The sequence below is a fragment of the Podarcis tiliguerta genome (assembly GCF_965153285.1).
Source record: "Podarcis tiliguerta genome assembly, chromosome: 13".
NCBI classification, from domain to species: Eukaryota; Metazoa; Chordata; class Lepidosauria; order Squamata; family Lacertidae; genus Podarcis; species Podarcis tiliguerta.
Window position 1 is genome coordinate 19,443,725 of NC_139546.1, and position 25,738 is coordinate 19,469,462.

At 45.5% G+C, this 25,738-nt stretch overlaps 1 protein-coding gene across 1 annotated transcript in view; it reads right to left on the reverse strand.

Annotated features, from left to right (window-relative positions):
* Positions 1–14,651: 14,651 nt before the first annotated feature.
* DLX4 (distal-less homeobox 4) overlaps positions 14,652–25,738 on the reverse strand; it is a 34,257-nt gene continuing 23,170 nt past the window's right edge. Inside the window, exons 2-3 of the mRNA XM_083408440.1 lie at positions 24,872–25,065; positions 14,652–16,501 (exon numbers count right to left, since the gene is read on the reverse strand). Coding sequence (XP_083264566.1) covers positions 16,250–16,501; positions 24,872–25,065 — 446 coding nt within the window. The 3' untranslated portion in view covers positions 14,652–16,249. The remainder of the gene's footprint in view (positions 16,502–24,871; positions 25,066–25,738) is intronic.

The following is a 25,738-nucleotide window of genomic DNA, read 5'->3' on the forward strand; positions in this document are numbered from 1 at the left end:
CTGACTTAGACTGCAGTCACTTGCCCGGGAGTAGGGAATGGCGAATCTGTCAGTTTTCGTTTTCTCTGCTTCTCATTTTTTCATTATAAGTACAATTCTCCATATTTTCAACCATGTATCTTTTAAAAAAAGTCCCTGTGAGAATTAAATCAGCATTTCAATGTCGAATTTCTCCTAATGCATGCAGTGCAGTATGCAATTTTGCCTAATATACACATTTTTTGCCAGACATTCCCCTAGAATATCACATGTTTTATTCATGCTATTTTAGCTTATATGTGCATTTGTAATAGAGCCCCAAAGGCCCACCAGCTGGTGCAAAATAGGAGAAGACATACATAGCAGGCTTACAAATAGTGCTGAGTGAATCTGTAAATTTCAGTTTCTCTCTGTTTCTTATATTTCCCATCCTAAATCCCATTCTCCCCATTTCCATATCAGTGTGTGATTTGCACTTTTGAAAAGGAAAGGAAAGGAAAAGGAAAGGGGGAGAAGAAAAGAAAGAAAGAAAAGGCATTTTGAAAAATTCATCAGCATCTTATTACAAAATTCTCCTAATGTTCACATTTTTATACACTTTTTTTGTAGAGCACGTTCTACCAAAATAATGCATTTTGTACGATATTTTCACTAACAGACACATTTTTAATGGGCACTTTACCCCAGTATTTGCATTTTAATACATGTTACTTGACTGGATAAGAGCATTGCAAAATTCGGAGAAGTGTGAATTTTGAAAGATGGCTTTTTTCAGTAATAATAATAATAATAATAATAATAATTACCATGCCAATCTGGCTGGGTTTCCTCAGCTGCTCTGGGCGGCTTCCAGCAAAATATTAAAAAATAATAAAATGTCAAGCATTAAGAACTTCCTGATACAGGGCTGCCTGTTGTGTAGTTCTTTATGTCCTTGACATCCGACAGGAGGGTGTAACACAGGGAGGGTGCCACTGCCAAAAAGGCCCTCTGCCTGGTTCCCTGTAACTTCATTTCCCGCAATGAGGGAACCGTTAGAAGGCCCTCAAAGCTGGACCACCTACTGTTTCAGAAAGTGTGGACAAGATTGCCTTTAAATACGAACAGAATCAAATTTCTCCTCCAGCCCTACTTTCAATTAACTGTGGTCCTAGCCTCCAGCCTGGATCAGTGACTGAGGTGGGGGCAACAGCTTAGAAGGACGGTTTCTGACTGTCATGTAGGGCGATAACCCTCAATAATGGGAGCCTACAGTCCTACGGGGGGGGGGGAGTGTCTGCACCACCCCAAGTGAGAGATGGGGTGGGTGCTTAGATGTGTGAAGCTTGAGTCTTGGGTCCAAATGACAGGTGCATTGCCTGGAAAATGGTGATTTTTTAAAAACCAAAAAACCCTGCTTTTTTAGTTTCTGTGTTAGGCATTTCTCTCTCCCCTGTTGAGTTTAAAGCTGTTAAATTAGGCTGGTGCATTTGTACTGAATCCATGCAATGTTGTATGGCTTGATTTTGGGTTTGTTTGGGGCTGCGTGGGTATTATTCATTTCTGATTGTTTCCCATATGTTTTTGGAATGTGTTATACATTATATTCATTTGATATGTCACGGGCCACTTTAAGCACTGATTTGTCCATGTGCCTTCTGTTTTTGCTCTTCAAAATATGGCAACCCTGCCTGGACTAAAAATGAAACGGCGATTCCTTAAGAAAAGCACGCTTTCATTAACGGTGTCTTTGTGCATCTACGGTATGCATATATACTCTTGAAAAATAAATAGTTATAATGCTAGTGTAAATTGTTGAGAGAGGGATATTTTACGCAGAGGCGGAGCTAGCGTCCCGCCCTCAGAGGCCCCAACGACCACGGCAAGCATCCCGGGGGGGGGGGTGCAGCGAGTGGTGAGTGTTCCAGGGGACACTGCCTGTGGCGATGTCACCCCCCTCAGGTATGACACCCAGGGCAGACCGTGCCCCCCACCCACCCCTTCCTCCACCACTGATTTTAGGACCTACACTAGTTGTGATGGTCATTTGTTTTAAACTGTTTTTAATGTTGTGTTTTTGGGACGCAGGTGGCGCTGTGGGTAAAAGCCTCAGCGCCAGGGCTTGCCGATCGAAAGGTCGGCGGTTCGAATCCCTACGGCGGGGTGCGCTCCCGTTGTTCGGTCCCAGCGCCTGCCAACCTAGCAGTTCGAAAGCACCCCCGGGGGCAAGTAGATAAATAGGGACCGCTTACTAGCGGGAAGGTAAACGGCGTTCCGTGTGCGGCTCTGGCTCGCCAGAGCAGCGATGTCACGCTGGCCACGTGACCCGGAAGTGTCTCCGGACAGCGCTGGCCCCCGGCCTCTTGAGTGAGATGGGCGCACAACCCTAGAGTCTGTCAAGACTGGCCCGTACGGGCAGGGGTACCTTTACCTTTTAATGTTGTGTTTTAGATTGCTCGGACCCGCCCTGGAACTTCATGGTGGGGAACGGGCAAATAATGATGATGATGATGATGATGATGATGAATGAATCTTTATTTGTGTCAGCCATTGGCCAGAGCAATAAAACAACAATACGGCATACAAAGGATAGAAATAAAAAATCTATTATATAAAATACATTTTAGGGTTTTGAATCAGTAGACAAATAGTGGATCTTATTCTGATTGCCCCAGCTAAAAACCTTGCAGCCTTTGCTGTCACCTGCTCATCTTGATCTGCCAAGAGAAAGGACACTGCGGCAGTGGCTGGGCGACCTGGAATGGAGAATAAAAGAAGGGTGATAATTTCATCCCTCAAGGCTTTATAAACAGTGCAAGCCAGAAGGTACTGCCATCTCCACAGGGACATAAGCGTATTCCGTGTGGAATCTGTTGGAATCGTCCCTCAAGTACAGCCGAGGGCAATAATAATAATAATAATAATAATAATAATAATAATAATAATAATAATTTTTTAAAATAAACAGCAGGTTTCTACCTGTATCCCTTAGGCTGTAGGTTGCAGAGCCGGCCATTTCCATAATTCAATGCAAATGCTCTGTATAGCCCTACTTATTCCACTGCTGGCTAATTATTTGCCAGTTCGCTTCCTAAGATACTGATTAAAATTTGCATTCCATTCTATATTCAGTTGCTCAATCAGATAATTTTTGCTTAATAATCCTGTGTCAGAGATCGGATACACAGCTAAACACTGATCTTTATCTCTGGTTAATGCTCCCGCTAACAACAAAAAAAGACAAATTGATACTATTCCAAATTGCAGACGGTTCAAATGTTGCAAGCATATATACTCTACCATTACAAAGGAGCTAAACAAAGACGTCTTCTTCTTTAGTCATACGGAGGAGAGCTGCTTAAATTGTGCTAAATTGCATTGCACACCAAGGCAGCGCGCTTTCTGTTTTAGTTAGCCTCATGTGACCTCCACAACGGCACAGGGAGGGAAAAGCAAGGTATTATATTTGGTCTGGTTTAAGATGAACCCACACCTCCAGAACGTTGGACGTGGTCCAGCCAGACTGAAGCACACTGTGGTCCCATTAGTTTTAGAACAGAATTCAGCACACACTTGCCATGCTTGTATGTAACATGCTACAACATGAAGCATGCTTTATTAAACTGGCGCACGCTCCCTGTTGTGCTTCTCCTTTCATGCAGTTGCATAAGCAAACCGTCACTAGGCATGATGTCCGAACCGGAGATGGTGGTTTGTTTGGCCCTAACAAACCATGGCTGCCAAGCCAGCAACAAACTTATTATACAAGGCTGGATGGCGATTGTGGTTTCTCGGAGCAAAACAAAGTATGAGCTCAGACCCAGGTGTCTTGCTAAGCAAGCCTGGTGGTGGTTTGTTCACCTCATCTGTCACCAATGTGATGTTTTGGATCGCAACTCCCATCAGCCCCTGCCAGCACACCCTGGGGCTGATGGGAGATGTAGTCCAAAGTTTCTGAAGGGCACCAGCTTACATGTTTGCATGAGGGGAGGAGTTCAGTGAGGGACAACCTATGGGCCTTCAGATTTGGGGCAAACACAGGCTGGGGTGGGGTAACTTTTTAATTCCTTGGACTTTTTCTTCAGGTACCTCAGAAGAATGGGGGCGGGCAATGAGGAGTCTCTTCCATTGATAGTATCCCTTTTCGCTGAACTGATACTACCCTTGCTGGTACCTTTCCTGGGAAAATCAGACGCTCACTATGTCAGGTTCCTACTGGAAGACCGGGCAAATGCTAGAACGTTAGCAGTGGCAAAGTTTTTATCAGTGGTTGCAAGAACAAATGAGCCCTATGTTCTAAACAAAATGCTTGTTTAACCTGGAGGAAGGCTGTATGAATTGTGCATTGATTTGTAATGATTTGTTGGGTCTCTGGACTGTAATAAAGATTGATTGATTGATTGATTGACTGATTGAGTATCCCTTTTCCAGTCCTGCCCTAATCCTCACTCTCCCATTCCTAGCTCCTGCCTACCTAGCAGTTTGAAAGCACGCCAGTGAAGTAGATAAATAGGTACGGTTGCAGCGGGAAGGTAAACGGTGATGGAGTGAGCTCCTGTTGCTCTACCCCAGCTCCTGCCAACCTAGCACTTCAAAAGCACACCAGCGCAAGTAGATAAATAGGTACAGCTGTGGTGGGAAGGTAAACAGCGTTTCCGTGCACTCTGGTTTCCATCACGGTGTCCTGTTGAACCAGAAGCGGTTTAGTCATGCTGGCCCCATGACCCCGGAAAGCTGTCTGTGGACAAACACCGGCTCCCTCGGCCTGAAAGCGAGATGAGCACTGCAACCCCATAGTCGCCTTTGACTGGACTTAACCCTCCAGGGGTCCTTTACCTTTTTTCTTTCTTTTTTTTACACATACATTTACCCCCTTTCTTATTCGCAAGGGTTTTCTCTACTTGTGGGGCTGTAAAATGAATAACATTTTACAAGCCAAAAGTTCAGGCGAAGTTGCACAAAGAATTAATTCTTTGTTTCTTTGTTCTAGATTGAAGGAGGTTCTACATGAATCTTAATATTTTTTTTCCAGCGCAATATTATACACAGAAGAAATATACAAAACAATGGGCAAGGTGACTTATTGTTGTGCCTGAAAATGCCCCAGAATAAAGTTTAAGAGTTTTGTGACATCAGCTCCAGCCACCATAGTTGATAGTCAAGGATGATGGGAAATGCAGCCCCAAAACTGTTGGAGGCCCGCAATCCCTGCTTTAAAAGATGCCTAGGATATAACTGTCTTAAGGCGTTTCTGGGTTGTTGCTATTTTCACGTGGTATTTGTAATCACATACCAGCAAATTCAGCTTGTGGGATTGCAGTTGATTGGGAGGGTCTTGAGTAACAAACCCTATTTCCTGAAAGACTGGACTTTTGGTGATAAGCAAAGTGGACTGGGATAATACTTTGACCTTTCATGTAACCTCCCTGCAAACAAATCAGATTCAATGCTCAATAAACGGGTCGTCTAGAAGCACTCTTATTGAGGCTATCTCAGCCCAGGGAGATACTTTTTTTTTTAAGAAAACAAAACATTGGGATACTAAGGCGGCTTGTATGTGGGAGCAGAAAACAGTCCAGTGCTTCACTAGGAACTATTTATTGCTACAAACTGCCTGGAAATTCCAGAGGAAGATCAGACTAGTTCTGCGATGGGTCTCCTAATTCCTCTCAGCACTCTTAATGAACTACAGTTCCCAGGACCCTTTGGGGGGAAGCCATGGTTGTTAAAGTGGTATAAGGGTGAGGATGGGGCCAAAGAGAAGAGAAAAAACTAAACTCAACAGAGAACAACCCACCTGCTCCTTAAAAGATGGAGGTTGCTTAAACTAGGTGGAATCTACACACATTAAAAAATGCAGTGAAAATGCTTTTTTAATAATAATCATCATAACGTTTTGAAAAATATATTGAATTTGCCATAGCTCACCATCGCCATCCAGTGTCACATTTGTATATTGCACTTTGCAACACACTTAAAACGTTCTATTTGCAGCTACATAGCTGAGCCATATATGCTGGCAGGGGGAGCACATTCCATCACTTGCCCTGATCTCATGCAGATTCAGCTTAATCTCATGCAGGTGGCAGAAAGAGGAAATAGAAGAGAGGGAAGGAAACCCCTTTTGGCTCTGACTAGGCCCACTTTTGGGGTTGGGCCCACCCACTAGCAGGAAGTTGTGCTTCGATCTACCAGGAAATATGGCTTCCAAAGGAAAAAGTTCCCTCCCCTTGTTATACACACTGGCCTGGGCCTCAATGGGGCTTCCTTCTGAGTAAAGTATGGGATTTCACTATTACACACCGTATTTTTCAGTGTATAAGCCTAGGTTTTTTGTTTTTACCAAAAAATAGGTTTAAAATTGGGGCTCGTCTTATACACGGGTAGTGCTGAGGGGTGTTTTCTTAATTTGGAGCCCCCAAAATAGGGGGTGTCTTATACATGGGGGCGTCTTATACACGGAAAAATACGGTATATGTGTGTGCATGTCCTTTTAAGAAAACAATTACTAGTCCTCAAAGCTAGCAAGCAGGAAAGCAGGCTGGCAGAAAGTGATTAAAATAATTCAACCTCTCTTGTTTTAAACCTTGAGGCATCCTGAACACTAAATTTATTTATTCACAAATAGAGTCATAACACTCCTTAACATAAGCTGGCATCCGTCTGTCTCGGGAGACAATGGAGGAGTCCGCTTTTGGGAGCGACGCCAATCTGTTGGAAAGTTACAGCGCCTGCTGTGGCTGTAGAGACGGATGAGGGAGAGACATGTTTTGTTGCAGCTGGGGCAGATGAAGGCATCTCATTGTACTGATGCAGATATGCCATTGCGTTTCTAACATTACTTGGGAGGAAAATTAGGATTCAGGTTTTGTAGCGTTCAGGCGGGAGGTCACAAATCCATTGATGTCTACTCACAATCAGTGGTGTAGCGTGGGAGGTGCAGGGGGGGCCGGCCGCACCGGGCGCAACATCTGGGGGGGGGCGCACTCGCACTCGCAGATATCTGCCCCTACCTGGCTCACTCACTCTCTCTCACTGCAGTGCTGACTGTGCGAATCCGATCCGAGCCGCCGGGTCGCCGCCCACTGTGGAGGGGAGGGTGCCAGGTGTGAGGTGCGGTGCGAAGAGAGAGCGAGGGACTATCTGGGGGGGGGGACAGTGCAGCGGGGGGGGGGGCAAATTACTTGCCTTGCCCCGGGTGCTGACAACCCACGCTACGCCACTGCTCACAATTAAGATAAGATTAATACATATATATTTAATTTACTGTTTCAAAAATTTACTGTAGCCATAGAAAGCTCCCACCAAAGTTTGAAAACATTTTTTTTTTAATGGAAATGCAAAATAGTCCCACCTTGATCAAACGATTAAGAAATGACAAGCACACCCAACCTTGTCATGACGCTTCAATAAATAGAAACATGAAGGGCAACTTTATATATTTTATTTTATAGCCTCTTCTGTTTTAATGCCCCCCACACTTGTCCCAATTAACTTCCACTCCAGGTAGACATTTATGTTAGATCTTATCTACCTGCGGCATGTCTTTCGCTTGCTAAGGGAAAAAAACAACGCAGCAAAAAAAAAAATGTTATCTTGAAATTGCTTTGACAGCTGAGAGAAAGGAATAAACTTTAAACACACACCTTTCCTCCGTGATGGCTCAAATGAAACCTGACAACTGTGTGTGTGTTAACCTTAGCTCTACCAGATTATTTATTTACTATTTATGGGAGAAAGGAGACTATTAAAATAAAATAAAAATGCCTTTCCATACCCTTCTACCTTTCCCCAATGAAAACAGGGATGTCAAAAGGAAAAGAGGGACATTCAGGGATCAAAACAGTAACAGGGATGAGTTCTGCAAATCCGGGACTGTCCCTGGAAATTAGGGACACTTGGAGGGTCTGGCTTTATAGAAAACTTGCCCTCCAAGTGTATTTCAGTCTCATGGCCATTTGCTACAATGGGCATAGTAAAGGTACAGGTAAAGGGACCCCTGACCATAGGTCCAGTCATGACCGACTCTGGGGTTGCGGCGCTCATCTCGCTTTATTGGCCGAGGGAGCCGGCGTACAGCTTCCGGGTCATGTGGCCAGCATGACTAAGCCACTTCTGGCGAACCAGAGCAGCGCACAGAAACGCCGTTTACCTTCCCGCTGGAGCAGTACCTATTTATCTACTTGCACTTTGACGTGCTTTCGAACTGCTAGGTTGGCAGGAGCAGGGACCGAGCAACGGGAGCTCACCCTGTCGCGGGGATTTGAACCACTGACCTTCTGATCGGCAAGTATAGGCTCTGTGGTTTAACCCACAGCGCCATTCCATCCAAATTTAAGTGCAAGACGTCCTTTTGAGTGTACACTTATGATTACAGTCAAACCTTGGTTGTCAAACGTAATCCGTAAACCCGTTTGCCTTCTTTTTTTTTTTTTATAAATAATTTTTATTCACTTTCCAATAAACATTTTTTCCAGATTTAACATTTGTTTTGACATAAACATCTTTTTTGACTTCCATCAGCCTATCTGAGAATTCTCCATACTCTCACTATCCGTAAACCCGTTTGCCTTCTGAAACATTCGAAAACCAAGGTTCGGCTTCCCATTGGTTGCAAGAGCTTCTTGCACTCAAGCGGGATGTTCGGCTTCCAAAAAATGTTCAAAAACCGGAGCGTTTACTTCCGGGTTTTTGTCGTTCGGGAGCCGTAACATTCCAAAAGGGAGCCGTTGGGGAACTGAGGTTTGACTGTATTTATGCTCCTGATTGTATTGAGCCATTTATATATAATCCCACTTTCAAGACTGTTACATGCCAGCCTGACCTTCAAGCCAGGGCTGGATTTAGGTTTGAGGAGGCCGTAAGCTACTGAAGGCAATGAGGCGCTTTATATGTCCAGCTGTCCTTTGTCAACAACAAATTGTTGCTGTTTTTTGTGTTAAATATATGCGATATGGTAATTTAATCTGGTAATTTATGGACATAATAGGTATCTAAAGCCATTTGTCCATGTTGCCATGCAACCAGTCCATGGAGAATGTGGGCACCCTATATATAGAAAGTAGCAAACCAGTGATATTTTAGGGCTAGCAGGCCGGCCCATGACTTACATCATAGGAGCCTACACAACTCAAAACACTGTTGCTGTGTGTAGGTTTTATTTTATTTGTTTTTTATCTAATATTTTGGAAATGTACATCCTGGTGGTTTTTTTCCCTTTAATTTTTTTGGGGCCCCCAAGAGAGTGGGGCCCTAAGCTACAGCTTGTTTAGCTTATATGTAAATCCGGCACTGTCAAGTCCCGCAGGGCCCTAGTCTCTTGTGATAGAGCGTTCCACCAGATTGGGGCCACAGCCGAAAAAGCCCTGGCTCTGGCTGAGGCCCGTAAGAAGTCTCGCCGCGGCATTCTGCACCCCCTGAAGTTTCTGGGTCAGTCTCAAGGGCAGCCCCATGTAGAGTGAGTTACAATATCTTGCTTCTCCATTAATCACAGCTTTGGATCTAGCCCACGGCAAGACACGTCTCTGTCCCCAGCTCTTCCTTCTCCAGCTTCCAGCTCATACGCGCAGCGACTGTCTAGCCCAGCTGCCCTTTTCTGTTGTTTCTCCCTTCGTTGCAGCTATTGCAACCCAGCTCATCCCTTTGAAGTCCTCCTCAGGGCACTCAAGCTGGTCTTTGTCTTCAAAGAAGCTTGCCCAACCAGTTCCCGGGCCTTCCCTGGCCTCATAACAATGCCATTTGTTCTGGCAACAGTTTTGGGGCAGCTGCACTGCTTCAGTGCCATATCTTCCTGCTGAAATCCTGCAACTTCTCTTACCGAAAAAAGGCTCTTTGGGGAGAGGGAATCGTGCCACAAAATCGCTTGAGATCACAGCAGCCCAAATGGCCACTGTTCTCTTGCAATAGAAAACAGGATGGTTTTTTCCCCCGGACGCTTGAGATACTCTGGGATTTGCATTGCTTTCTGCCAAAAGCAAGGCCAAGAATGGGTTCTGATGTTCCCAGTGTTCTTTGAGGGAAGTTATATGCTTTCTGAACTGCAGTCTGGCAGACCTGAGTTTGAATCTCCAAAGGAAAAGTGGAATATAAATGTAAGAAAATAATAATAATAATAATAATAATAATAATAATAATAATAATGTGTCACTCCGTAGTTTCCAAGGGGGGGTTAATGAAGTCTCATCTCTCCTCTCCTCTCTGTGTGTGCCCCTAACCCAAAGCAGCTCATCTGTTTCCACAAAATATGGATTACAATGGCTGCATTGCTTTTCCACTGTCTAGATATGGCTTGGCTTTGAAGCTTGGAGAGGGGCGGCAGATTGAATTTTTATTTGGTGCCCACTTTACGGCTGTTATTGTCTTCCTCGGCTTTCTAAGTCAAATCTTGAAGTAATTAACTTTTCAATGGCTGCATATCAGGAGGGGTGAGGGAGGGAAAGAGGCAGCCCACCTCCCACAAAAAGCTAAATTCAAAAGCCTGCCTGTCTTCTCTCCCTCTGCCCCTCCACTCCCCCCCCCCACACACTTTAAACCCCAAATAGCTGCAACCTCGTTTCATTTGTCATATGCCCCCATTCAGGTAATTGCAGAGGCCGCAGTGGAGGTGAAAGAAACGAAACTGAGACCGTGTGTGAGGAATATAAAGGTCCTTCTTATTCCAGAAGGCCTATTGAGGGGGGTGGGTGAGTCCAGTGACCCTGGCGAAGTTCATTGGGGGTTAATTACACGGCAGAGATAATTTGGAGGTGTCTGCTCTGACCTGTGAATTATGAAAAGAGCCAATCCAGAGGCATCGACAAGGGCAACTTCATCAACTTGTTGATGAAGTTAAGCCCGCCTGTCAGTTTGACTCGAACCCTGAACCCCAAATGGCTCTCATTCTTTGAAGGGGTACGCACACCATACATTTAAAGTGCACAAACCCTCCAAGAATCTGCGGGACTGTAGTTTGCTCCTCAAAGAGCAGGCATAGGCAAACTCGGCCCACCAGATGTTTTTGGCCTACAACTCCCATCATCCCTGGCCACTGGTCCTGCTAGCTAGGGATCATGTAGGCCAAAAACATCTGGAGGGCCGAGTTTGAGAAAGCCTGAGCTACAACGTCCAGCATCCTTAGCAAATGACAGTATTGGGATCCTTGGGGGGAGATTGCTGTAAATGTCGTGTGTCTTTCTGTGTGAAGCAATTGCCAGCCTGTGTGTGTGTGTGTGTGTGTGTGTGTGTGTGAGAGAGAGAGAGAGAGAGAGAGAGAGAGAGAGAGAGAGGGAGGGAGGGAGGGAGGGAAAGAGATGGATGGATTTCTGTCATGGCTACTGGCCAAAAGTCATACCTGCTGTATGACTAGAGATTCCAGGAGCATGGAAAGAGGCTACACAAGTGACTCATTCTTTACCACACACACCTTTGGCACCATGAGTGTGTGAACAACACCCTCCATAATGAGGAAAACATGCTCTGCATATGATTTGAAACACTTGATGGTTAGGGCAGTTGTTTCCCCCAGGGAGTCCTTCCCCGGGGATTGTGGTGGAGCTAAGAGGATCAGGTTCTGTAGGGACAACCCAGAAGATGGCAGGCCACTTTGCAGTAGTGTCATACCACTTCAAACAGTCGTGCTTTCCCCCCAAAGAATCCTGGGAAATGTAGTTTGTGAAAGGGTGCTGAGGGTTTTGCCACGAGACTCTTGTTTCCCAAAAGGAACTACTGTTCCCAGAGTGCTTTGACAATCAATCCCTCTTTCCAGGCAACTGGGAATTGTCGTTCTGTGAGGGGAATAGGGGTTGCCGAACAACTCTCAGCACCCTTAACAAGTTCCCAGAAATCTTTTTTTGGGGGGTGGAAACCAAAACTGTTTAATGTGGTAGTAAAGGTAAAGGGACCCCTGACCATTAGGTCCAGTCGTGACCGACTCTGGGGTTGTGGCGCTCATCTCGCTTTACTGGCCGAGGGAGCCGGCGTACAGCTTCCGGGTCATGTGGCCAGCATGACTAAGCCGCTTCTGGCAAACCAGAGCAGCACACGGAAACGCCGTTTACCTTCCCCACCGGAGCGGTACCTATTTATCTACTTGCACGTTGAGGTGCTTTCGTACTGCTAGGTGGGCAGGAGCAGGGACCGAGCAACGGGAGCTCACTCGATCGTGGGGATTCGAACCACCGACCTTCTGATCCACAAGTCCTAGGCTCTGTGGTTTAACCCACAGCGCCACCCACGTCCCTGTTTTATGTGTTATCACAGTGTTTTAGATGTTCAATGCCGATGCAGCCCAAGTTGAAGGTGGAGATCTCTACCCAAGAGAATTCTTATTTTTTATGCATTTGATGCATTTTTCATACACCCCATATTGTGGCATGCAGAACCCTGGTGGGGGCTACATTGTGTAGACTACAACATTTAAAATGGTCGCCACATCCTGTGTGGCAAGCAGACAAGGAAGAGTCAGCCCAGCATTGGAGGAGGAGCTTAATTCATTCACCATGTTTTGCATATGCATGACTTTACCAGTAGAAGTCTGTGGCTTGGCTCATTTTCTTAAATTATTTTGTCCTTTTTTAATGTGTTTTGAGTTCTCTGCAGTTGAGTCACCAATTGCCCTAGTGGTTCCCATCTGTAAAATGGATAAATGTTTTCTAGATGCTTAATTCCCTTGGCAATATGTGCTGCATGTGTGTGACTTGAGCTGCAGACATTTGTGGCTCGGAGCTCATTTCCTGCATCTTCTGCTTTGCATGTATATTCCACCCCATTTTCTGGATGTGGCAGAGTTGTAACCTGGTTCGGATTATGATCTTGCATGGCCTGCTATCGTACGGTCATGCTATGCCCGGTGAAAGACACTGGCAGTTTTCATTTGCTAGCAGAACATTTTCTGAGCCTGCCAAGCTCTGTCTCTGGGCCAAAAAAAAATTAATTATTTCAAGAGCTGGGGATCCTACTTGGGCAAAAATTGATTTTGGTGGGTATAAGCGAAAACACCTTGCCTGTCTCTAAAGAAACACAGGGGGTGCCATCATGCTGAAGGAAAATCCAAGTACAGTGGTACTTCTGGTTATGAACTTAATTCATTCTGGAGGTCTGTTCTTAACCTGAAACTGTTCTTAACCTGAGGTACCACTTTAGCTAATGGGGCCTCTTGCTGCTGCCACACACTGGCTTTGCCTGCCCTATGGGGTTCCTCATTATGCAGTTGCCGGGTTCTGCCGAATCAGAGCATGGCATTGTGTCTCTGGAGATCCAGTTCCATGCAATAACTGAGTCTGCAGGGATGGTGCATAGCTCTCAACCGTCCCTTATTTGGTGGGAAACTCCCTTATCCCAGCGCCGTGTCCCTTATTGATGATGTCCCTTAAATTTCCCGGGTTTCAAAGGAAGCAGCTCCTCTCCCTCCCCCCTCCCTGCCAGCCAGCGAGGAGTGGAGGAGGGAGGCTCCAACTGTGTTGCTTGGCTACTTGGCCCACCCCCCTCCGGCCTTCTCTCACCAGCCTCTGTCCCTGGGAGCCCCTCCCTGCCAAGACTGGTGGGAGCCTGAGGCCCTTCCGTCGCCATCCTCCTTGCGGCCACCGAACTGAGCATCTCTGCCTGGGGCCGTCGCTCCCGCTAGGCCGTACTGTGGGTGCACCACCGAAGGACCCTGATGAGATGGGCAGCCTGGCATGGCCTATGAATTGCTGAGGAGCCTTGAGAGGAGAGTGAGGGCAACCATAGAGAAAGCAGTTCAGAGAGAGGAGGAGGCGGAGGCAAAGGCACGGGCAGGTGTTCCAAGGGCTAGCCATAGAGAGGGAAAGCGGAGGAAGGACCGCAAGCGCTTCTCCCATAGATTTGTAGTGGTAGACTAGTATAGATGGTCTGATCTGCGGGTTTACTTCGGGCGCTATTCCCACACCCCCTTCCTCCCGCCCCGCCTGATGGAACTGAAAGCTGCAGATGGAGCATGAGAGAAAAGATACAGAACTGCAGCAGCATCTTCGTAGCTTGGACTTCGTTTTGCGCGAAAAGTGGTTGCTGCTTGTTATTATTTAATTGCAGTGTTTCATCAGCTGGTGTCTTGAGCAGCAACCTCTGGAAATGAAGGGCTAAAAACCGGCACTGCTCTCCCAAATTATCTGGTCCCTTTTAACTTCATATTTCAGCTGGTTGACTAAAATCCCTTATTTTGGCTGCTGATCCCTTATTTTCGAGGCTGCTGGTCCCTTATTTTCAAATCTGTAAGTTGACAGCTATGGAATGGTGGCATTGAAGACTCATAACAGTCGTCTCCATTTATTTTCTAGATTCAAACTTTACAACAGGCATGGCCAAACTTGGCCCTCCAGCTGTTTTGGGACTACAACTCCCATCATCCCTAGCTAACAGGATCAGTAGTCAAGGATGAGGGGAATTATTGCTTTACAAGAACGATAAAGGAGGAGCTTGACAGCGTTTGTTTGTACAAAAAAAAAATATTTATAGTTTTACATTCTGTTTATAAATTGAAAACAATACAATATACCAAAAGCTGTATTTCAATAAATAAAAATGTCATTATGCTTGGCAAAGTGGGGGGGGGGGGAGGGAGAGAGAAAAGTTAAATTAGTTTTTTCTTTTTTCTTTTAATGGTTTAGTTAAATAGCCTCCAGTTATTTGCTGGAGGTGGGGGGGAGAGACTTCATGTTGTAGCTGAAACAAATATGAAAGATCCCTTTTTCTTAAAATAATAATAATATGGGAGTGGGGAGAGAATATGGAGATTACATTCCACAAACGTTTCATTGACTGTAAACATAATCCTGGCTTTAGCACAATTTTTAATGAAAAAATATTTTAGTACAGACAGACATGGAAGCAAATTTGGCTTTGAAGAAAGCAGTTGGATATTTTAAAAAATATATGTATTTCCCCCCTGCTTTTAGCAAATTGCGGCTCTATGGGAATTGGCTACCTAGAACTATCACCAATTTCTTTTGCAGGTAGAAGGTGAATTGAACCAATTTTGACGGGTAAGTTCTTGCCAGTTTTAACCCCATGAGAATATCCAGCCTAACATGTATCCTTGCCCCCCTCCCCTTTATGAAATTATGCCAATATTTAGGCTCTCTTTCCTACAGTGCATGGAGTGAACTGTTTTGATTTTATAATGTTCACTGAATTGGTTCCAAAATCTCTGAAGCCGAAAGCCATTCCTAGAACTAACAGGTGAACTAAAATCAAGTTTGTTATGGGGTAGAGCTTTGAATGATTTCTAGTTCATTCTCCCTTTTTTTGTATTATTTATTTTTTATATTTTAGACTCTTTGGGCCTTTACGTTTGTAGAACATAATATTTGGGGGGAAATAAATGAAACAATTTCTCATTCCACTCTCTGTGTGTGCATTGACATTTTCTGAGTCTTAAGTATATTCTATAGTCCAGTACCGCAGCTTGTAACATTCTGAATCGGTTTATTTTGGTGTGTTGTTGTTGTTGTTGAGGATTTGGACGGACTTGAATTGAACTGTGAACTGAACTAGTTTGTTTTGTAAAGGGAAGAACCCAAACTTTTTAGACATATAGAACTAGAACTAGTCCCTTAAATAAAAAGAACTCTCCAAGCGCAGCTTTCTTGCCTGTTTGACCAGTTAATCATTCCTTCTCTCAGGTCCTTGCCTGGAGTAGATCTTTGTGCAGCTCAAAACCTTGCTACACTAACTAGGATTGCCCCAAAAAGAGAAACATAAAGATGGCAATGCTCCTGTGCCTTGAGCCTCTGCAGGACAAGGCAGAAATACAACAGATAAAGTCCTCCCGTCACTGAACCTCCAAACCAGCAACACCAGTACCTGTTTATTTCCTGTCTTCCATCAATACTGCTTAAGGCACAGAAGCCTTGCTGGATGAGAGGGGGAAATATGGCAGAAACCTGACCTCTTACTAACACAACTAGATCTGACGTAAGGTCCGTGTCACCCAAGAGCCTATCTTTGGAACGAAAAACACACAAGCACCTCTCTTGTAAAATCCCTGATGAAGAGACGCCGATTCAAATGGGACCCTGACCTTCCATTCGTGTTTCGGAGCTGGGGGGGTTCTTTCCCTAACTTTGCCTCACACAACCTGCCATCGTTGTTAAGATTTGGTCCCTGGACATGTCCGTTTGAAGTCCATCTCCTGCCAGGGATGTTCTCACCAAGAGGAAAGTGCTGGTGATTCCTTCAAAGAAGCCAACTTCTCCCTCCAAACTCCACGCCCTCCATTTGCCTGTTCCAGGGACCCTGATCAGCACTTTGGAGGAAGAGACACATCGCGGATGGGCTGATGCTGCCAGCGCCCCTTTCGTCACATCACCGGAGGCCTCCCCATGGCGTCTTGGTGCTGCGGTTGGTGGTACCAAGGTCCAAAACTGTTGATGTAGCTGCTGGGAGGGAGGGGAGGGCCTTTGCAGGCCATGGGGATGTCCCAGAGTGGGGGGATGTTGGGGGAGCAAGGGGACAAGGATGAGGAACTGTGGAGGTGGTCATCTTGGATGCTGGAGCCCTGCTTCATAATCTTTTTGAACTTGGAACGCTTGTTCTGGAACCAGATCTTCACCTGCGATAACAGAGAGGGAAAGGTGTAAACAGAGCATGCAGAGAAGCAGCCTAAATTTATTTCGGTCAACAACCAGTTGAGAGAAGCGAAACAAAGCTAGGAGAAAGAAAGGGGAAAAGTCATCAAGCAAGTTCTTCCTTCTTGAACGCCCTTGCTAAATATATATATATATTTCTCATCTTAAAGGTCTTCCCCCACTTTGCATTTATGAATAGTGCTAGGTTCAAGAACTGTAGTGCGGTCGAATATTGAATATGCAAGTCAACACTTGCTCCGATTGTCTTAAAGTTCTCCAGCAGCACTCAAGTTGAAACTCAAATGTGAAATCATTGGAAAAATTCGAAAAAGTCAAAATTTGGATGCAGAACTTCTGCCAGGTATTGAATTGTCTTGGCATTCCTTTCCCTTTCCAGTCTGTGTTGAAGTTGCCATATATGGACTCAGCCAAACACTCAGACTTGGAGTAACATTCATGCAGGAAGGAAGCCCATTACTGGTCCTACCTGTGGCCTGACTCTGCTTAAGACATCTGATCCTATGCTCCTACGCAGTGTGGGGATGCCTATGTCAAACCACTTGTGTATAATGTTCTTGAATGGCACTGTCCTGGTACTATTTCCACCAAGGGCAAAGTGGTGGCATTGCTGGTAAGATTCAACTAGCCCCTCACATCAGGGCAAAGACTTCTACTTGTGGGCTGGGACTTTCTCTCACACATGCCCTTAGCCCTCCAAAAGAGTGATTCTGTTTTAAAATGAAGGTAAAGGGACCCCTGACAGTTAAGTCCAGTCGCGAACGACTCTGGGGTTGCGGCGCTCACCTCGCTTTACTGGCCGAGGGAGCCAATGTTTGTCCGCAGGCACTTTTTCCGGGGTCATGTGGCCAGCGCATGGAAACGGCGTCTACCTTCCCGCTGGAGCGGTACCTATTTATTTACTTGCACTGGTGTGCTTTCGAACTGCTAGGTTGGCAGGAGCAGGGACCGAGCAACAGGAGCTCACCCCATCATGGGGATTCGAACTGCCGACCTTCCAATCGGCAAGCCCTAGGCTCAGTGGTTGAGACCACAGTGCCACCCGCACCCCTTTAAAATAAAAAAAAGTCTCAAGGCTGTATCTGAAAACAGATGAACAAGGTAAGGAGGCGATTAGCTGTTTGATTTTCTGCCAGCTGTCCACTCAGAATCCCCACCCCACCCCACCCAGCTGCTTTTTTCTCCCATGGAGGAAAAGATACCGGGTCCTCAAATCTTTTTCTCTCTTGGGAGAAAAACAGGGGGTCAGGGGTCCCTTTACCTTTACCTATATGTTGGAAGCTGCCCAGAGTGGCTGGGGAACCCAGCCAGATGGGCAGGGTATAAATAACAAGATTATTATTATTATGGAATAGAACCTACCTATTTTCATTGGAGAGTTGGAGGGTAGGCATTGACACTCAAAGCAGCAGTACAGTAATGTGTGGCGGGGATTGTGCCAATAAAGGAACTGCATCTAGAGAAGGATACCCTAGAATTCATTGCAGCCTGGTACCTATTGGATCATGTGGCATGGCCTCTGAGGCCAGAAATTTCCAAACGCTTTAAGTCAACCTGTGATGAGCCGGTGAATGGATAATCCTGCCTCAAGGCAAGGGGCTGGGGTTGCCTTGCCTCTTGGTGCCTTCCAATGCCATAATCCTCTTTCCATCTGCCTTAATTTCCTAGTCTGTAAAATGGGAATAATCGTGCCCTATCTCCTAGGGCTATTGCAAGGATTAAAGATCAGGGCTTGTGAAGCATGCTGCATATTTTGGCAACCTCCAGCAGGTACTTGCCCCTACTTGCCTTTTTAATACGCTCTGCTGCTGCCTGACCCCAGCTAACTTTTTCAAGAAGTTTTCCTCCCCCACTTTTTCTTCCTTCTTCTCCCCCCCCCCCCCCCAAAAAAAAGCTGGTTGCACAATGGCATTTGTGGAAAGATCAGAGAGGGCAAAGTGTAAACATTGGTCTTCAGGGCATTTTGAGGAGGCGGAAAACTACTGGAGGGAGAAGCAGTAGAAAAATATGTGATTTATCCCTCCAGAGTCTTCCCTTCTTATGTGCTACATTATCCCCGGCTCATCATGTTGAAAACTTAGGAGTGCAGTGTAGCAGGGGGAGCAGATGGATTGTCATATATTACTGGGTAATAGTTTAAAATACAGAAGGAGAGAAACAATGGGGAGGGGGGAGAGAATCTAGTGTCAAGGCACCTGTAACTTTGGGGGAAAATTTTTTGCATTCAAAAGAAGATTCACTGGAGGCTAATCTTCCTAGTAACTGGTTCCTCATAAGTGAAAAGCAGCCAGAAGGATTGGGACTGTGATTCCACTATTATTAATAATATGTATTTTTAATTTATTACCTGCCCTCAATGCCAAGGTCCCAGGGCAGCTTACAACAATTTAAAATGCACTGCTAATACCCTGCCAGCAACGTACACCTCCCTTTTGCCCCAGCTGGTGCCATGAGGTGGTAGAAAATATGTAGACTTATTGTACACCTTCCATTTGGTGAGCGTTTAAAATAGGTGCCAGGGCTAAAGGCCAGGTTGAAGCTAATGGGTCATAGCTCAATGGCTGAGAATTTATGTTGCACGCAGGAGGTCTGAAATCCAGGTCACGCTCACATCTTACATTTAAAGCACTCTTATACCACTTCAGCAGTCACTGCTTCCCCCAAAGAATCCTGGGAACCGTAGTTTGCTAAGAGTTCTGGGAACTGTAGCTCTGTGACCAGTGACGTAGGAAGGGGGGTGCAGTGGGTGCAGGCCGCCCCGGGTGTCATCACTGAGGGGGGTGACAAAATGGCAAAAAATGTGTGTTTTTGAAAAAATAACTCCCATCGCAGCCCCCTTCCTAGCCAATGCAGGAACACTCTCCCCTCAAGCAATTTCCAGAAACCAGAAGCATTGCTGTCTCCAATTAAGCAGGCAGAGCACAGCCTTTATGGCTAGTAGCCTTCGACAGCCCCCTCCTCCATGAACCTGCCCAATCCAGAGACGTAGCTAGGTGAGGCAGGGGGCACTGGGCATCACACTGTGGTGCCTGCAGCGTGCCTGAGCCATGCGACTCTCCTGAGACCCCAGGAGACCCCAGGCACCCGAGTGGCTACCTACACCACTGTCTGTGACAAATCTCTTAACTACTCTCTGCAACCTTTGCAAATTATGGCCTCCCAAGATTCCTTGGGGACGCAGATGGCGCTGTGGGTTAAACCACAGAGCCTAGGACTTGCCGATCAGAAGGTTGGCGGTTCGAATCCCCGTGGCGGGGTGAGCTCCCGTTGCTCGGTCCCTGCTCCTGCCAACCTAGCAGTTCGAAAACACGTCAAAGTGAAAGTAGATAAATAGGTACCACTCCGGGGGGAAGGTAAACGACCTTTCCGTGTGCTGCTCTGGTTCGCCAGAAGTGGCTTAGTCATGCTGGTCACATGACCCGGAAGCTGTATGCTGGCTGCCTTGGCCAGTAAAGTGAGATGAGCACCGCAACCCCTGAGTCGGCCACGACTAGACCTAATCGTCAGGGGTCCCTTAACCTTTAGGATTCTTTGGGAGAAGCCAATGTGGTATAAGATATGGTATGGATGCAACCTAGATCTCGGGGATCTCCAGATCAAAGAATGTCCAGTTAGCAGGGATGTGAAAACCCCCTTTTTGCTTGAGACTCTGGAGAGCTTCTGCCAACAAGGGTAGACAATGCTGGCATAAGGAAGTTTTTTCTGCTCCAGCTGCACTATCAGCCTTTATTATTGAACATACAAACAGAGAGAGCCTGGGACAGATTATTTTCTCCTGAGAAAGGGTGGCTCAGAAGAGGGATCCTTGCTCATGGTGTGAAGAACTCGTCCCACTTTCATCCTCGGAAAAACAGGTCCTGCAGGTTGTTGCTTTGTCTCCAAAACCTGCCAAACCTGTTTGTCCAGAAGGGAGGTTGGGAGAAAATAAATGTGCACCCCACAAGAAGCGAAGACTCCCTGAAACCACCTCGAGCTCTCTTTTAAAAGATATATATATATATATATATATATATATATATATATATATATATATTGTCCACCATGGACTACAATATATATATTGTCCACCATGAGGAAGTGGATTTAGGCGACAAGACTCAATTTTTAAAAACAACATTATATTCATACTAAGTTCTCTCTCTCTCTCTCTCTCTCTCTCTCTCTCTCTCTTTCTCTCTCTATTAAAGGAAGGGAGGGGCCAATGCTGTGAAACTTGCCCCAATGCTGTGAAAAATATTGGAAACTGTAGTTTACAGAAAGTCACATACTTTAAATGCATGGTGTGTATGAAAACTGTAGCATAAATGCATCACAGCTGCTAAACCCCACAGACTTGTTCAAGGCCTAAAACTAAACCTCTTTGGTTCTGATGAAGTTTAAGAGAAGAGTATAGGCTCATATTTGGTGCACCTGGGAAGACAATTTATTTGTATAATAAGTTTATTTATTTATTTTTGAGAGGGGGAGAAACCCTTTCCAAAGAAGCTCACGAGAATGTAAAACAAAACTCAATGGATCATATAAAACGTTTTTTTAAAGAGGGTAAAACAGGTAATTATAATAATAATAATAATAATAATAATAATAATAATAGGAGCCACACTTTACGACCAGCACATGCAACACAAAAATAAAGCACTGAACAGAACAAAATGAGTTTTTGAAGCCTACTCAGATACAAGCCGATACAAACAATATCCTGTTTACTTATTTTGGCTGAACTTGACGCTACACAGTGTCTAAGTGTGCAAGCTGAGGGTGCTTGTGGTGTCCAAAGTATAGAGGAACTTTTTGCACACTATCTAAAATCCTTGTTTCCACAAGTGCCTCACACTGAGGCAAGAGTCCTGACTTTTGCTGTTACTCTTTCATTCCACTGCGGAACCAGAATTTGTTGCAGAACACCAACTCCTCCCCTGCCCGAAAGCCAAAAATTCCATGGGCTAATCTATTCTAATTTTAATCTGTTTTAGCATGTTAACTTTTGTACATTTTAAAGCGCTGTTGTAATTTTTTCTCTCTTGATTTCATTGCTTTATCTTTTCGTAAACTGCTTTGAGGTTTCTACAAGCGAGCGGAGTGTCAATTTTAAGACATAATACGAGTCCTCTTAACCTCAGGATCGTGGGTTTGAGCCCCATGTTGGGCGAAAAGATTCCTGCATTGCAGGGGGCTGGACTAAATGACCTTTATGGCCCCTTCCGGCTCTGTGAAATACACATATAGCACCTTTATCTGCCAAGCAGCCAATTGGGGGAGCTATTCAGTTTGGAATATTCCATGTGCTTCAGCCCATAGCTCCTCGGAAAGAGACCAAAACAAACTGCTGCCTTTTTTTTTCCTATTCACGTTTGGTTTACCTGCTAATTCTGATATCGCACAGAGGAAGAACCCCATTTTATAATGCTTCACAGCCCTACAACACAATTCCCTGCCCTCACCCACCCCACAAGTTCTCAGTGTGCAGATTTGGCAGGTTCTTACTTGACTCTCTCCTCTGCCTAAATAAAAATAAATCTTTTTTATGCCTCTGGCTCTGGGCTCACCCCTGACATCTGTCTGTCTCGAGAGATCTCCTTAAGCTGCTCAACCACCTGTGAGGAAGGGCTTCTGGGTGAGTGGAAGAAACTTTCGATGGTGCCAGTTCCCCTAAAATCTCCCAAAGCATGGGCAAAACCCAGGGGCCGAGACTCCAGTGCGAGTCACGTGGAAACAGACATCACCGGACCGTGCCTTTGGATTTGGCGCATCAAAAGGGGAGTTCATACGCTTTACCAGTTGAATATACATGGTTGTTGTCATCCTGGCAGGGAGCCCGTGCTTCTTAAATACTGGGGGCACAGCCAGAAATTCAACAGGTGAAGCATTTCCAGCACAGGGGGGAACCTCGTACTTCATTTCCACTCAACCCCATTCCCACAATCCTCCTGTATGTTCCTGAGCTTTCTCCATTAGTGTCTTGCCTAAGGAAGAGCGCAACACCTTCCGGGCAGAGAACACCTCACTCTGCTCGGCACCTGCCACAGTCACTCACACCTGCGTAATAAAATGTCACCACCGGTGCAAAGTGTTGCTGCCCAGGATTCCAGCCTCTCCCTTCCCTTCCCTCGCTCCCTCACTTTCCACCACCTCCCTGAAACCGTCCGTCAGCATTCCACAGCGACTGAGCGTGCTCAGTGCATGCTCGGCTGCTATTGGGTCCCACACTACGCAATGAACCCTCCCCTAAATGCATTTCTTGTACTTCCGCAAACCTCTCAAGCCTGCTGCCAACTCTTTCTCGAACGTAGGCTGCGCAGTTGTGGCTACGAAACGAATGACACACGCAGCCATAAGCTCAGAAATGGAGGGAATGGGAAACGACGATAACATTTCAATCCAATTTCAATTATCAGAAAAATTATTGCATTTTCTACTAGCACGTCAAAGTGCAAGCAGATAAATAGGTACCTATTCAGCGGGAAGGTAAACAGCATTTCCATGTGCTGCTCTGGTTCACCAGAAGTGGCTTAGTCATGCTGGCCACATGACCCGGAAGCTGTACGCCGGCTCCCTCGGCCAATAAAGCCAGATGAGCACCGCAACCCCAGAGTCAGCCACGACTGGACCTAATGGTCAGGGGTCCCTTTACCTTTACCTTACTACTGTTACTACATAGCTACAAAAGAGAGACTGGACTATCACAACTAGTGTGATGTAGTCAGTGCCAGATTTACTGATAAGCTAAATAAGCTATAGCTTAGGGCCCCACTCTCTTGGATGTACATTTCTAAAATATTTAAAAAAAAACAAATTAAACCTGCATACAGCAACAGTGTTTTGTGTTGTGTAGGCTCCTATGATGTAACTAATAGGTCCCACCTGCTAGCCTGCTCCCTAAAATATCACTGGTTTGCTCGTTTCTATATACAATGGTGCCTTGTTTCTCAAACTTGGGCTTCTTAATTGTATTTCACTATTCATATATTTCTTCTTAATCGTATTTCATTTCAACAATTACTTTGATAAAATACATATTTTGTTGTGTGCAAATGCCTTTAGATACCTATTAGGTCCATAAATCACCATATAGCATATATTCAACACAAAAAACAGTGGCAATTTGTTGTGGACAAAGGACAGCTGGACATACAAAGGGCGCCATTGCCTTCAGTAGCTTAGGGCCTCATCAAACCTAAATCTGGCCCTGGATGTATTAATTAAGAGCAGGGGTTGCGGGGGTATCTTACCTCTCTATGATCTCTAACTCTTGTTTTCTTTCTGTTCATTCTATCCAGTGCTATTTTTCTAGAAAAAGAGGTGCCAGAACTCACCATGAACGCCTCCCTCATTCTCTTATAATGGCAATGGCATCCATCTGAGGGGTGCTGGAACTGAGCTGGAACTGGCTGAAAAAAATGTCCTGGTCCTATTTATATTTATGCTCTGCTTTTTGAGGTTCCCCATCTTGGATTAATGAAGATGCAGGAAGGTGATGGGCAGAAGATGAAGGGTCCTGGGTGAGGGCAGGGCAGAGAGGATATTCCAGGGTGGGAGACTGGGGAAAGTGGGGGGGGGGGAGGAGCTCCCAAGCAAGGGCTGGGAGATTTCACTCTTCTGTGCATGGAATAAGGGTTAAGATATAATTGTGATAAAGGGCCTTGCATTCCATTCCTTTCCTTTCCTCTTTATTTTCTTCCTTTTCTTTGGAAAAAGAAGGAAAGCTGTCTGTGGACAAACGCCAGCTCCCTTGGCCTGAAAGCAAGATGAACGCCACAACCCCATAGTCGCCTTTGACTGGACTTGACCGTCCAGGGGTCCTTTACTTTTACTTTTTTCTTTTTTCTTTTTTTACACAAGTATTAAAGCCCTTTTTCTCACCAGGCCACCCTACATGTAAGGTAAAGGGACCCCTGATACCCCTGACCATTCGGTCCAGTCGTGACCGACTCTGGGGTTGTGGCGCTCATCTCACTTTATTGGCCGAGGGAGCCAGCGTACAGCTTCCGGGTCATGTGGCCAGCATGACTAAGCCGCTTCTGGCGAACCAGAGCAGTGCACGGAAACGCCGTTTACCTTTCCGCCGGAGCGGGACCTATTTTTCTACTTGCACTTTGACGTGCTTTCGAACTGCTAGGCTGGCAGGAGCAGGGACTGAGCAACGGGAACTCACCCCGTTGCGGGGATTCGAACCGCCAACCTTCTGATCAGCAAGTGCTAGGCTCTGTGGTTTATCCCACAGCGCCACCCGCGTCCCTTACCCTACATGTAGATCACACCTAAAACTCCTAGAAACCTAGGGGTGGGGGAAGTTATGTTACAGATAAGTGAACCACAGGACATTTGCAACATCTCACCTGGGTTTGGGTCAAGCCCAGCTGCGCTGCTAGTTCTGCTCGCTCGGGTAACGCCAGGTACTGGGTTTGCTGGAAGCGCTGGTTGAGGGCCTGGAGCTGGAGACTCGAGTAGATCGTGCGTGGCTTGCGGATCTTCTTGCCTTTGCCGTTGATACGGATTTCGCCGTTCTCAATGATGGTCGATTTCTCAAGGTCTTCGAAAGCAAATAGAAAGGGAAAAGGGAAAAGGAAGTAAGTAACAGGCCCAATTCCAGCGACTGTTAACATATAACCAGACAAGGATTTATCCAGGATTAGGATAAATGCATGCAACCATCAGGATGGTGTGTGTGGTGGGATCCTGTTAAATCTGTGGTTACATCTTTATAAAAACGAATTCCAAATATCCTTACATTTGTCCATGGCAAGTCTGCGTTTGTGCACAACTTGTTCATTTGTTGCAAGCTTATCCTTATTCTCCATCCAATCATTAAAGAGAGATACATTTTTATTTTTCCAGTTCATAAATACCGTATTAGATTAAGGTCTGGTTAACTACAATAACAAGCCTCCACCCCCTTTTTTAATGTATACAACATCTTTTTTTCTGCTTTGTTTTCTACATGGGTACTATTTCTTGTTTCTTCTTCTTTTTCGTGTCTTATCTTACTCTGTGCACTTGTAATTTTGTACTTTTTGAATTTTTCAATAAAGAATACATTTTTTAAAAAAAGAAATCTGTGTTTGTATCATCTTCTTCAACCCTTACTTGAAATGGCACCAGGAAAGTTTTTTTTTCCCTTCCCAGTGAGGATTGTACAATCATAAGATTGCAAGATGTGTATAGAGTGATGAAGGGCGTATTTGGAAACGGGTGCTTTGTGGTAG